At 43.4% G+C, this 15,313-nt stretch overlaps 1 protein-coding gene across 2 annotated transcripts in view; it reads right to left on the reverse strand.

Moving 5' to 3' along the window:
* Positions 1-15,313, reverse strand: part of EVA1A (eva-1 homolog A, regulator of programmed cell death) — a 145,200-nt gene that overhangs the window by 76,423 nt on the left and 53,464 nt on the right. For both annotated transcript variants that reach the window (XM_015859944.2, XM_015859942.2), the window contains 2 exons: positions 12,532-12,684; positions 309-452 (listed from right to left, as the gene is read on the reverse strand). In XM_015859944.2, coding sequence (XP_015715430.1) covers positions 309-452; positions 12,532-12,684 — 297 coding nt within the window. The remainder of the gene's footprint in view (positions 1-308; positions 453-12,531; positions 12,685-15,313) is intronic.

Below are 15,313 nucleotides of genomic sequence, written 5' to 3' on the forward strand. Positions count from 1 at the left end.
TCACAAAGCTCATCTACAACCATCAAATGGACAGACAGATTTTGCTGCCTCAATGAGGCAGCGTTGAATGAGTTAACAAAACATCATTTCCATGTTTTCTGCTTTTTCCTTTCAACCCAATAAGTAGAAAAAGAGACCAAATTAAATCTCTCAGGTAACCCACAGGCTTTCCGTTTAACCAAACAAAAATAACAGTGAGCCAAGTGGAAGTCCAACAACTTTTTATGTACATCTATAACTCTTCTCATTCTTTATATTTTGGTGCCCATCAAACACATTCCCCAACGAGAGCTTTGTCTGTGACTCACCGCAGGTATAGATGACATTCAGATGCTTTTGGATGCCAGGATAACAAGGATCTCCAAATTCATAGGTGCTGGCGTATATGCTACAACTTCTTTTCCCGTGGCAGCGCTTGATCATGAGTTGGAGAGCAGTAGCTGACTTGCAGTCTATAAGGGAAAAAGGACAGGGCATGAGAAAATTATCTCAAGAGTCTTTTTCCAGTGCATTTATCCAGAAACACTACTTGCTTCCTTGTAAATTAAATAATTGTGGATTACAGTCACTCATTAGGAAGCAAGGAAAGGGAAAATGGACCCTACAAGGTACTGAATGATACAAAAAGTGTAATGGTATAACACCCATCGGCAGCTAAACACCACCATGTTGCTCTCTCTCTCTTCTTCAGCAAAGAAGTGGAGAAAATATGATGAAAAAAGGATCACGGTTTGAGATAAGGATAATGAGATATCAAACCAATTACTGATACAGACAAAACAGACAAAACATTAGGAAGATGAATGTAATTTCAGGCTACCACCCCACAACCAAATCCTGATCACGTAAACCCAGTACAGCAGCAGAACAAAATCATAACAGACACAGGAGGATCACAGAAAACTGAACCCATAATGCAACGTATCCTTTATTTTCTCAAATCAAAGGCAACATTTTATTTCACGTGATGTGAATGACAAAAGAACAGGACACATGAATGCTGAATGCATTTACATACTAAACCACTCAAACTTCCTGCAGGGGATTTTTGATTCAACAAACGCCAGAGGTTCCAATGGAAACATCTGGCATTTGTCTTCTAGTCAAAGGTCCAGTCAGAGATTTAAACTCACATCTGCTCACTAGCCAAGATTTCACAGAGGGTATCTATTCTTTGTATTTGTTCTGGTTCTCACACAAAACAGACAGCATTCCAGGGCAGTGAAGTGGCCCCACTCCATAACACTCCATGGGAGGATGAGCTTCCATAGCTGGCCCTGGGACCATCAGCTTTTGGGTTCTCCTCCTGCAGGAATGAGTGGTTTCAATGGTTACAAGCCACAGACTCTGCTCTCCAGCTTAGCAGACCGGATTGACTCTTCAGGATCCAGTTCAGTAGAGTCAGCACGCTGAATACGCTGGATGCTAACGTGATAATATCACCAGCTTCTCTAGACACCATCAGTCATATCTTGGTATTGACAAGCTCCTTTCTCCCATGCAGGAAGCTACAATCTCTATCCATACTGACCTAAGCAGCTTCATCAGCACTACAGAACCAAAGAAAGCCTGCATTCTTACACACCAAATTTAAGTGTCATCCCATGAGCATGATTTTGCCAACTGCATTATGGCAGATGCTGCAGAGACCAGTGTGAGATGTCACAAGGGCTGTTCCCAACTACCCAGTCATCATTCAGTATCGTAATGCTTGACTCTCCAGGCTGCTCCAGCTCAATCTGTGCCAGACAAAATGAGCAGAAAACAGAAGAGACTCTGCATGCTCCAATTACACACGTGGAAAAAATCCCTTAGCACAAGAAGTAAAGAATCAAGAATTAAAAAGCCTGATTTATACAGAATTTTTAGAGACTTTAATATTGAAGATGTTGAACTCATTAGATATTCAAATAATACTGAAAATTTACCTCTTCAGACTGTAGCACATAAGCCATACAGCAGCTTCATTGGAAGCAGTATCTGGAGCTTATCTGGGTCAGCCTCCTGCTCAGAACAGGGTCAGCTCTGAAGTTACATTGGCTACTCAGGATTTTGTCTAGGCAAGTATTAAAAATACCCACAAGTGAATATTCCCCAGCCTCCTTGGGCTACGGCATTCCTCAGCTTCTTTTTTTCCCCCTGTATCTAAACAGGTTTCTGTGCCTGCAGCTTGTGCTGATTGCTTTTGTGATTAATTTTGTTGGGTTAGTTTGTTTATTTATTCGTGTGCTTTGTTTTACATTCCCAAGAAGTCTTCTGCACAGCCACCTGCTACGTATTAGAAAGACAACAATAACACCCTTACCTGAGCTTCCTTTTCATGAGAACAAGCCGACACAGGCCTTTCAGCATCTCCCCCCATGCTGTGTGTTCCACCCCCTGGCTGCCTTGGTGGCCCTTCACTGGATTTGCTGCAGATTTCCAACACCTCTCTACCTGAGGAACCCAAAGCTGAGTATTCATTTTTTCCACAGTAAGGACTGAGACATTCTCTTAGAATCAGTCATATTCTCCCAGTCCAAATAATTAAATAAATAGACTCTATGGCACAACGACAAAGTATTCACTTTGGTCACAATGGCAGTCATGGGATCATCTCCCTTGAACACTCCAAAGGATTTGTAATAAAGAAGTAATTTCATCAGATGCCAAAATGTCACACCTAGGATCTTCATTCTCTCACTAACAAGCACTGAATATGTCAAAAATATACCTGAGACACAGGTGAGTGACAGGTGAGGCTGAGACACTCATAAATCACAGTCACCATCTTGTTATGTAGAAGTGACAACATGGCGTTTAGTTTTAACCCCATGTCTTAAAAGCATAAAAGCACTCAAATCACTTGTGTTGCTTTTTATGATGTACAAGCAGATAATTTAACTTCCAAGATTAAACAATCCATGAGATAGCTGGATTAAAGTGAGAATTCCAAGTATATTTGTACTTCATGAGGTGATTCCAGGTATGAAGCCTTCACCTACAGTTGCCTCAGAGAAGCAAAAAAAAAAGAGGTTCTCTTCTCTATAACTGATGTAGATCCCAAAAAGATGTAGAGAAGGCAAGTCCAGCAATGTGGTAGAGCAAAGCTGGGCTGTGACCCCATGCAGATGGTCAAACTTGTTTCCTGTTCTTCAGAAGAGGAAGACTGGATTTGGCATTCGTATTTGCACACTTATTCAGGACAGCATCTCATTTCTCTTGTGGTTTGTTTGTTTACTAAGTGCAAACAGAGCATGTTATATTAAAAACTATACTCACATCGGTGACATTAGTACTAATAAGTGATGTCATGTGTCAGATACATGGGGAAGGACATGCACAAATGCCAACACCATAGGTACGTCTAATGGAAAGTCTACTGCTAAGTAAAGCCAGGTCTCTGCCAGGAACATTTTAAAGCCCACAGAGCTGAAATCCCACAGCAGAGCAATGAAAAGCACTTTATGTCCTCATAGATGATAGAGGAAGCACTTAGGAAGGCTGGGATAGAGTCACCCTTTGCTTTCTTTAATCTTGAATAGCTCCAGTACACTAAGAATAAATCTGATTCCCAGCTACAGTGAAAGTACCAATGCAAAAGTGTTTAAAGATATAAGCTGTGTTTTTGAAATATGGTATTTCAAACTAAAGTTCAGGTTTGAGGGACAGTGGGATCATCTTACTTTGCCATTTTTCTAGAAGCTGTACTTCCCTCCAGCCTTACTACTGCTGCATGCCTACATGGATTGACTCCACAAAGGCAGAGAATCAGGATTGAAAGGCACCTTTACAGGTCATCTAGTCCAGCTCCACTTCAATAAACATCACAGCTAGATCACGTTGCCCAGGGCCTGATCCAGCCTGGCTTTGAAAGTCTCCAGGGATGGGGCATCAACAACAGCACCTCTGGGTAACCTGTGCCAGTGCCTCACCACCCTCACTGTAAAAGACTTTCTCCTTATATCTAGCCTAAATCTCCCCTTTAAACTTGAAGCCATTTCCCCTTGTTCTTTCACCACAGACCCTGCTAAAGAGCCTGTCCCCTTCTTTCCTGTATCTCCCCTTTAGATACTGTCAGGCCGCTCTCAGCTCACCTCGCAGCCTTCTCTTCTCCATCTGCACAGCCCAGCTCTCAGCCTGTCCTCATAGAAGAGCTGTTCTATTCCATGGATCATTTCTGTGGCCCTGCTGCGTACACATTCCAACAGCTCCATGTCCCTCCTGCACTGAGGACTCCACATCTGGACACAGTGCTCCAGGTGAGGCCTCAGTAGTGCAGAGCAGAGGGGCAGATCCCCTCCCTTGCCGTGCTGGCCGTGCTGCTTTGGATGCAGCCCAGGGTATGGTTGCTTTCTGGGCTGCAAGAGTACATTGTAAACTCATGTTCAGCTTGCCATCTGCCAGTACCCCCAGGTATCTTCTGGCAGGGCTGCTCTCAATCCATTCATCCCCCAGCCTGTATTTGTAATGGGAGTTGCCTCGACCCAGGTGTAAGACTTTGCACTTGGATTTGCTGATCCTCATGAGGTTCACCTGTTCCTGCTGCTCAAGCCTCTCCAGGTCCTTCTGAATGGTATCCCATCTCTCTGGTGTGTCAACTGCATCCCATAGCTTACCAGGGGTGCACCTGACAGCACTGTTGATGTCACTGATGAAGAACCCAAATAAAACCCAAATCAGATGACACCAAAACCATACTGGAGAATTTTACCAGCTGTAGCTTGCAGAGAACATCAGCGTTAATACTGGAATCAGACACATAATGTCCAAATAATGGTGCTCACCACAATGATGGTTCTAGTCAGTTAAAGACTGTTTCCCAGCACGACTGCTTTTTATTTCTTCTTTGTGGTGAAAAAAAAGAAAATTGAGACAATGCCTATTAGTCACATCCACCACTTTGGTTACTCACTGTTACTTGTTTTCCTCCATGCAAATCTGAAAGCCAAGCCAAGACACAGGTTACTACTTTTGATGGCAAAACATATTTGGGTTCAGAAGAATGCTTCCAGTCAGTTTAGCTTTCACATTACAGTAACTTCTAGATGTAGCAGAGGTCTTTTCCAAGGCAGCAGTTATTGCAGATGGACCCATAGATGCAGAATCTTGCTTTGAGATGGGTATCTAATAGCATGATGGAAGTGGGCACATGCCAAGTGCCCAAGAACATCTTGAGCATCCGCACATTTGTTGACCTTAGGGTCAGACTCACCTGCCACATCCTGCCTCTCCTGCAGGCTCTTTCACACAAGGCAGGCTTTCCAGAGCAAGCAGGTACACCTGAGTGTGTTAACAAGTCAGCATGCTGTAAGACTGTCGGGTAGTGCTTTTTCCACAGGCTGCCCATAGGGCTAGCAAGGCAGCAGGGCACGGAGAACACCTCCAGTGACCCTTCCGTCAGAATAAAGAGAGTGTCAATTCTTCCTCTTCTTCACAGACCTCAGGATCTTCAGGGTGTTGTCTGACAGGACATTTTTATTCCTCCAGTGCATTACTATTTCATCCAAGCATCAGGTCTGTTTTCCACCAGTAACCTCAATGGCTCCCATTGCATGTTAGTCCTGCATGCCCTTATTTCACACAAGAATAGTGTGGGGACTTGACAAGAAGATAAACAGAGCTTAAGTTAGGAAACATTTCTGTACAGAAAGGGCAGTTAAACACTGGAATAGGCTCCCCATAGAGGTGGTTGAGTCACCATCTGTGGATGTGTTTAAGAGCTGTTTGGACGTGGTGCTCAGAGATATGACTTAGCAGAGGGTTGTTAGAGTTAAGGCACTATGGTTAGGCTGTGGTTGGACTCGATGACCTTTGAGGTATTCTATGATTAATTGAGTATCTGAGTAATTCTATGATTCCAAGAAACCCCCACCCACTTGTCAGGGGAAGCATTCTCTGAATCATAGAATCCAGTTGAAATACTGGAGCACTCATGCTACTTTTTCAACAAAGTAAAAGATACTGAAGTATCAGAAGGACCAAATGACTGGCTATAACTGAAGGCTTCAGAAACAGAATCACTGCCTGAAATACTATTTCCATTAGTGCAAGGGAGGTAAGTACCAAGGAAATAAAACACAGCTGGTATTATCTGATCAAGTAACAAATTCGGTGGCTCACTTTGGCTAAATGATACTTTGGCTGCAATGGGAGCAGACCTACACCTGGAATTAAAACACTGAGTGGAACCCTTTCTGTCCTCATTAACTTTTGATGAGAAGGCGAAAGGAATGAGCTAGGGCAGACATTCCTTTGAGGGAAATCATTCAGAAGCAAGTGACAGCGCTAGCACAGGACAGGGTTCTTCTCGGTAACACGCAGTAAGATTCCTTGCTAAAAAATAAAACAGGAATCTTAAAAAATAAAATAAAATCCACTTTACATTTACAGACTGCAGCTGAAGGATTCACTGCAGACTTAGCTACAGATGCTACACGTACAATTAGAAGTGTTTGGTTTATTGATGTGATCTCAAATCTTCTTATCACCTTTGTATCTAGAACCAGAACTCATATAAAAAGTGTGAGGCTCCATTTTGCAGAGAGTAACTCAGTGCGTAAAGCTGATCAAGTGAATGACATTTTGCAGGTCTGGGCACCAAAGTGAGAATCTGAGGACACCAGTGAGCTCAGCTCCAAGAAGTCTCAGAGAACAAAGAAGTTTGAGCCTGGTAATGACAGTGAAATTGTACTGTTTAATTTGCAGCAGAAAACAGTTGATTGTGGGCCATAAGTCATCCAGGTTACAAAGCAAAGAACAGCTTTTGCTTCAGCCAGTAGAAGACAGGGCTGGTGCATTAAATGCGCTGCTGTGTGAAGGCCCTGAGTCCATCTGTCCATTCTATTTGTTACAGCCCAGCAAAAGCATTTTCCTGAAGATGAGCACACTTCAAATAGTGCCTGCATCTACACAGAAGCAAGATCTCAACCTTGGAAGCAGTGGCAGCAGACCACCTATTTTAAAAGGCTCTCCAGCTGACACGATCTGCAAGTCACTTCTTGGTCTTCCTAAAATAAAGCACTGCATGCTTGCAGCCTCATAGATTTCAAATTACCTTTGTTTCTCAGGCTCAGGATTCATCACTGTGGTAATTTTATCATAATCTTGACCGACATCTGAATTATTTTAAGAGGAGCTTCATCAGCTCTGAACAAGCTCCAGTTTTCATTCAGAGTGACTCCACAGAAATATGCTGAAATGCTACAGACTTGTATCTCCTACATTCTTCCCTTTTATTTTAGGACCATACTCTTAATTTGCATTTAGCTAATACTAATACTGAGGCAACAGGCAACCTTTATAAGGCTGGTTACTGCAAACATTTACCATTCAGGAGTGAGAAATACCCCCTTTATTTCCTCAAGCATCACACCAATACCAACACAAAGCCTGCTAGTGCTGGTTAAATTGCAACTTTCAGAGCTTCCACGTACAACCAATGCAGTGGGTTATGCACTCTGCTATCATTTTCTTTTAAAAACCAAGTTGAACTTTGGCCTTGAGGAAGCTCTTGCCCAGAAGCCAACTTGAATGGAGTTTTTCATTATTATTGCTTACAAAAACTACTCCATGTAAATCATTTTTATGACTATGTGACCCAGCAACGGTTTGTGTTTTTTTAAAGGCAGCTGTAGAGAGATTTTAATTACCTCCTGCTGCTCTGAAACAAAAAGCGGAACATGAAAACTAACTAAAAACTGAAAAATAACTTTCCGACGGCAGCCTTCACCTCACTTTAGCATCACATTCTAAATAGGATTTTCATTTCAGTTTAGGTTTAACAAGGTATATATGCAAACTAAAACGCACCTGGTATTTATTTAGCCTTAAAACCTGAGTACTTGTGGGCTTTATTACATACAGATTGGCCTCTAAAAACTTGTTCTTAATCAATAGGTATACGCATAATACAAGTTCTGCACTGAATGTTAAATACATGAAAGGGGTCACATCTACAGGAAGGAGCATTCTGGAAGCCTGGTAGGCACCTTAAAGATGAAAATCACAAATCCACCATACTTGCTGTTCATCCCACAGAGTCAACATTTGAGCCACACTCACAGCGAAAGGCCAAAGCACAACAGCTTCCAGCCCCAGGCACTCAGATCTGCTCCAGGACAGCCATGTTACATGGCATCATCTACCAGCAGCAATTGCAGCAGCTCCCCCACCTTCTCCTGCCACCCCCATCCCATCAGTGCCAGCAGTCACTGCTCCTCATAGTTCCCCCTCCACAGCTTGGAGACCTTCTATGTTTTAAGTATTTCTCTTAAGACCAGGTTTAGAGTTCAGTTACAAGCTTGCACTGTCAGAAATATAGGGTGGAATATAACGTACCATGGATTAAAAGGATTTTATTTAATTGCATGTAATTCATTCTAATTCACATGCTAGATCTGATCACAGACAGACAAACTTGAAGTGCCCATTATTTATATGGTATAATAAATATTTATATGAGGAACCATGAAAGCTCTCGTTCAAGTCATATATACATCTGCCTTAAGAGGAAGAAATCAAAACAAACTGGGTTCAGTCATTTTCTGTCATTGCATTAATATGAACAAATGCCAGGGAATGAGCATCTAAGGCACAGGCTTCTTTGCAGAACTCATTTTTCTGCTCTTTTCTTATCAGATTCACTGACATAGAGAGAGTCACTTCCATCTGAGCCTCCTCAGGGCTTCATAAACACATCTGCTTTCTCCACACCAGGTTGCAGGAGAGAACTTGTATGTTGTGTGATAAAAATATTTCACTTCTCAGCAAACTGAGTTTAAGTAACGTGCCACGAGCTGAAGTTAATCTTTGGAGCTTTGCACAGATTTGTTTTACCCAGATGAAGAGAAAAATTACTGTGGTAGTTTTGTATCTTTCAGGCTGCCCAGAGATGTTGTGGATGCCCCACACCTGGAGGTGTTCAAAGCCAGGTTGGATGGGGCCCTGGCAAACCTGCACTACTGTCTGATCTAGTGGGTTGGTAACCCTGCCCACAGCAGGAGCTTGGAACTGAGTGATCTTTGGGGTTTCTTTCAAGCCATTCTATGATTCTGGATCTGATGGAGAGAGACAGGATTCTTGAGAGGAGATGTGAATCCTGGTATCAGAGGTAAGCTGAACATGTCTATCCTATTCCCAGTGGTTCAGGGGCTATTGCTATAAAAATGTACATGTGAACATGTCAGGTACACTGAATATGGTCAAGGATATTGTACCACTACATACTAAAAAGGATTATGGTTTGTTGTTGTTTTTTGGTTTTTTTTTAACATCCAGGTTCTTGCTACTCAGGCTCTTAATTTGGTAGTTACCTTATAGACTCAGATTTGAGTAGGAAAAGTCCATTTTTAAATTAGCTTCTCTTGGCATAAACTCAGAGATGCAGACAGAGGCAGCTGTAAACAGCATGATAAAGGGGGCAAAGGGTCCCCCCCATGCTGAAGGATATTAATGGCTTCTTGCTTGCAAATAACCTTTTCTCCAGAGACCTCTCTATGCTCTGCACATTGTCTCTGCACAAGCTAGCAGCAAAGTGGAAGCTTTATTAAGAGAGTTACAATAAGGTCAGATTCCTCTTGGAGCTCCTCAGAGTTCCCAAGGCATTCAAAGGAGAGGTCCAGCTGTTTTCAGGGAGTTTCCCATTACAGTCAGAGTCACAAGTTTCAGTGTGTTTCCAGTTAAAAGCGGATCCTGTCCATTTTTCTCTTTAACATGACAGAGATAAGATGGAGTCCTTCACAATAACTTTCCCTTCTCAGATGCTAAGCACATTTATATAGACATAAGACAGACAGAATGCACATGTTTGACAGGGAAACTGAGTGCTAAATCTTAATGGGGATTCCACACTACTCAAAAGCAGCAGAAGGATGGTTGTGTTGTCCAGGTGTTCAAGGGCTGCAATGCACTGACACCTCACACCCCTCCCAATGAGCACCCAACACGTTGCATGTCCCTTCAGAACCCACGAAATCCACCATTATCAGCCTTTATCTTCTCAACACTCCTACAGGAGTACAAGGTCTTCTTTATCAAGGCAGGGCAAATTAAATGATCTATTCTATTACCTTGTGGTAATAGTGCCCTGCTGTGTCAGGATAACTCTCCTCTGCAACCCTCAGTTCTTAAAAGGTCTCATCTGCCGATGATGGAAATTGCTAAGTTCAACCCACACATATCTTTTATTCACAAAAGCGAAGGATGGAATAACATTTTCTGAACTGCTTTACAGCAGGAGGGAAAGATCTCTCCAGCCATCTCTGGGGCACCTACATGTTCTTTACTCATCAGTATCTCATGCTGCCTGAATAAACTAATCACTGTAGTCTTACCTGGGACCTACATCCCATGAAAAGGCCCGCTCTGCCACGGCTTCTGGCATGACACAAATCATCATTCCAGTGAAAATGAAACAGAATAAGTCTTTCAAATGCAGAACATAGCTGGGTTCTGCCTGATGGGAAATGGTGCTGCTGTAAGGCCTGACTCATAGCCATGTTTGTGAGATCAGCTCCTTGCTAGTGTTTGAGATCAAAGGCTGTCACAGAGCAGCCCTTTCCATATTGCAGGGCTGTGGAAACGTGCAGAGAAGTGTTCCCTAGCTAGAGAGAGCTTGTCATGATGTTTCTACCTGTTCCTGAAGGAACAGAGTTGTCTTCCAGGCTGGGTAAGCCTATGGCAGGAGCACACAGCTCCCAGAATTGCTGGTGGTAGCTGGGAGTGCAGCCCCCTCAGTTCAGTACTGTGAATGGATGTATGCCTGTTATTGCAGTATGCTATGGACAAGTATGATGCAAATATGCTTTTAGCTAATTTGGGTTGCAGAGGGATCCTACGCCGGCTTCTCCTGTGGGGCCAACAGAGGAGCCACAAGCACAGCCACATTCCCTTTCCTTGTATAACTAGAGCTCTTGCCCATTAAGTCACCTCCCACAAAACCTTCTTTTCTTGGCAAATATCGCACTTAGTAGGGCGTCTGTGCAGCTCTTCATACCTCACTATTTGTTCCCTTAACTACAGCTTTGCTCCACCACCTCCCACCCCACCTTCTTGTGCCACACGCCCCACTCTCAGCCACGACAAACTTCAGAACTTTGCACTGAGAAAGAAAAGAGGAAACATTTACCCTGCGTGACTTTGATTCAAAATGAAGAGTTTCACTTTGCAGGGACATTCAAGAGTCAATCCCTGTGTTAGCACTTTGTCACCAACACATGCCCTTTTCTGCACTCTGAGGAAGGACAGAGGAGCAGTGGTGTGCTCATGTGTGCTCTAGAGTCCCATCCAATTTTGCTGACTTGGCAAGTTATTACCCAGCAGTCAAACTGCCACTGCACCAGTGTCCCTGCTTAGGCCATCCTAAAGAAAAAACAAACAAAAGAAGGAGATCTACGCTAACCTGTCAAACTTATCAGCTTCAGCTTCTACTCCATGGCAACTAGGGGACAAGAGAAGCGCACCCAAAGACATGTGTTACCTCCAAAGATGGAAGACTAAAGAAAGGAGACCTTTCCACCATGCATCCAAAACATGGGACTGTGTAGGAGACCCTGAATTATCCCACTGTACTGCTAGTGCTGAGATTTTCCAATTTCAAAGCTAAAGCATTCACCATGCAGCACAAATAATTTGACAGGGCCTGGTTCTACCACTCATCTACTGACACACCACCTGCATATCATGTTTCCAAGCAGTCACTTCACGTGCTTCCATTTGAACAGCATTTAACTCCTTAAGGGCACAGGATCAGCATGAAACCAAAGATCTCCAGATACAGCTGAACAGATACCAGCACAGACAACAGCAGCCCCTCAAGCCACCTTTGCAGCCCCTTCTGAAGCCCTTCCCTCTCTAAAGGCAATTCTCTTGGGAAAGTGGTTAATCCCCTTTCACTTCTGCAGAAGAAAAGGTGGTGAAGAACACCAGCCATGTGCTTTTACACTGAGTACATATTCTTTGACACAGCCTAAAATGCTCAAACTCATTTCATGCTGGCTCAAGAACAGACAGTTTTAGTGAATGTTTTGAAGTTTATGAACCTTCAGCACATGAATGTAAGAAACTACAATAGCCTAAAAGTAAAGAATCTGTTCAGAGGTGACTGCAATGTGATTCAACTTAACAGCCTGCTTGGTGAATCTTTACCCCTTGCTTTAATGTTGATAAAATCTTAAATACAACGTCAAGGCTTGACTGAGCAACAGACAGACCATGGCACCTACCAATAACACACATCTCCATGGTATAGACGGAGGGTATGGACTACCAGGAAGGCAAACAATTGAGCAAGAAATTCAAGGAGAATCCTGAAGTTCGATGAATCTGCCAAAAGTCTGCAACTTCTTACCTTGGCTACAGCTTCTTCTTCTCAGTTGGACACTTGTGACATAGCTCACCACTGGCTAAGAAAGCTCCACAGTGATGGGTTGCATGTGCTAGTCCTGCCTTTCCCACCCAGGCTCTCTGCTAGCACTGTGTGATGACAATAAGAGAGATTAACCTGCTCAGGTTCCCAGATTAGCGTGCTCTGTAAAGCCATTCCCCTCTTACCAATCATGGGCATCCCTAGGTTTTGGTACGGGCACTCCAGGCTGCCTCCTTGTGTCCTTCCAAAGACAGCAGAGTAAATGGCTATCACCATGCTCTTCTTACAGCTTAGCCGCAGCTTGTCATCTTCACAGGCTACTTTACTCTTGAACTCATCTAGAAGAAAACAAACAATTACTCAGCTGATCCAGAGGCAGGCACCCAGCATGAGGGGAGCCTTATCTTCACCATGGTGTGAGCTTGTCAGAGGCAGCAGTGGCCAGGCATCTGTCCAGAGCTGCACAGCAGCTGCCAGAAGCAAACTACATTTGCTAGAGTAGCGTTGTGCATTCTCTCACTAGCATTATCAGAACACTGCTTAATCCAGCCCATGTGAATTCCAGTAAATAGGTGGGCATGGGAGTGAGGCATGGCAACTGAGAGATTTCCCCATAGGGATATTAGAAGTCTGTGGCAGGGGAAGGCAAAGACACATCTTCATTCACATTTCTCATCCACGGATCAGCCCCTCACGTGCCAAATTTCCATTCCACATTCTGCCTCTCAAATCCTTGATATAGACAGCCCAAAGCCACAGAATATACCACTGGTTTTGTAAGACTGCTGCACACAAAAGAACAACTCAGTTTACATCTGCCATAATGACTAAGCAATTATTTCACAAGAAAGCTCGTCATTCCCTTCTCTTTACTATTATCTGTATCATGGGAACCCCTAGGGGTCCCAACCTAGAACAGGCCCTCCCCATTTATGTCCGCTAAAACACCACAGAAGATAACACTGATTTGAAGAGCAAAGTCTTAATAGACAGCTATAAACATGCAATAAAGAGACAAAGAAAACCAATGCACGTGCCTCAGGTCAACCCAGCTGACACAGCGCACAGCCAGGAATATGATGCCAACCTCCTCAGTCTCAGTAGAGTGGCTTCCCACTTGACTGCGTTATTTACCATTAGAAATGTAGTCACAACAGATCAAAGACTGCCCTCCAGCCCCATGGCCAACTGATATCACTCAGTTTGCATTCACATTGCTGAACTCCTTTATTCCCTACTGCAAGGTGCAGCATCTAAATGACTTAATGGGAAGGGTCCCTGACCCACAGTAACCTCCAAAGCATAATCAGTCATCATCGGAAATGCTGCTGGTTGTTCCAGGCCAAAATTGTGCCACAGAGCATGCTAACAACTAAAGAGTGTAAATCATGATCAGCCAGTGCCAGCAACTACCCCAGGCCCTGCGTGTACTACAGACATTATATTCATCTCTATGCACAGTATCACAAATAGATACATTAGTTATATAAATATATATATAAACTTTGCTAAGTCCATATTTTTAAGACTACATAATAAATGAGAACACAAGGTAATAACTTAATTATGGTTTAATACTTAATATCTAGTTACTTTAATGCACATCAGGAATTCTGTGACCAGTTCTGGGCTCCCAGTTCAAAAAAGACAGGAATCTCCTGGAAATAGTCCAGCAGGGGGTGACAAAGATGATGAAGGGTCTGGGGCATTTCCCCTGCAAGGAAAGGCTGAGAGAGGGAATTGTTCAGCCTGGAGAAGGGAAAGCTGTGAGGAGATCTCATTGCTGTCCCATCTACACCTAAATCATGGGATGAAGTCAACAGGGGCTGACTCTTTTCAGTGGTGAGCAACACTAGAACAAGGGGCAAAGGGCAGAGATTGGAACACAGAAAGTTCCATACTAATGCAAGGAAGAAACTCTTCACTATCAGAGTGACGGAGCACTGGAACTGGCTGCCCAGAATGGTTGTGGAGTCTCCTTCTATGGAGATATTCAAGACCCTTCTGGACACCTTCCTGAGTGACCTGCTGTAGGGAAGGAGCCTGCCTTGCAGGGGGTTGGACTTGATGATCTATTGAGCTCCCTTCCAACCCCTGCAATTCTGCAATTTAAGTCTTTACATCATGAGAGATGTGACATAATTCAACAGTTTTTGCTGTACTGTGACTACAGTTCCAGGAATCATTTAATCCTAATGGGAGCCAGACAGAAATGCCCCACCAAAGTTGAATCTGAGAAGAATTCAGGTTGGAAGGCGTCTCAGAACACAGTCTGGCTTAACTCCTTCATCTTCTACACCGGATCTGTTTTTTCAGAAGAAACTACATGAAGGAAACACACATTATACCAAAGCGCACACACACTGATTTAAAAGAAGCATCTAAGTGACTCCTTATGCTCAACTTGGGAATTCCTACTCAAAGCTAAAAAACAACCCCTTCAAAATCTCCTGTTACCCCACGATCAGAGCAACCACCCAGAGAGTGGAAGCTCTGGCCCAACCCCTCACAGACCAGGTGACAACCTTAAGCCTACACACCAGTTATTTGGGTATCTCATCTTCCTTCTTCCCTTTCAGCTTCATATAAAGATCTCTGAAAAATTCGAGCTTTCATCCCACTGCCAGAAAACTTTCAAGCATATAAAATAGTTATGGAACAGGAAAACACCTTTTTATCCAGCTCTTCTTCCTGTAGGTGAGGACAGAATTAAGACATAACTCATTCATGGGAGGATCTGACTGTTAACAAACACACTCGGTAATACCTGCAGTGTTCAACTCACAGCCAGCTCTGCATGCAGAACAGAAACAGGAAGCAGCGAGAGAAGCTCTTTTTGACATCAGAGTATGCAGAGAGAGGATACCGCACTCTGGTGTAATGAACCAGTCAGCCCACGCTTTCTAGGTGGGTGTTTCATCCACTGTCACCACTATCTGAATGACACACTGAATATGAAGTGGTAAT

This window comes from Coturnix japonica, chromosome 3 (assembly GCF_001577835.2).
Source record: "Coturnix japonica isolate 7356 chromosome 3, Coturnix japonica 2.1, whole genome shotgun sequence".
NCBI lineage: Eukaryota > Metazoa > Chordata > Aves > Galliformes > Phasianidae > Coturnix > Coturnix japonica.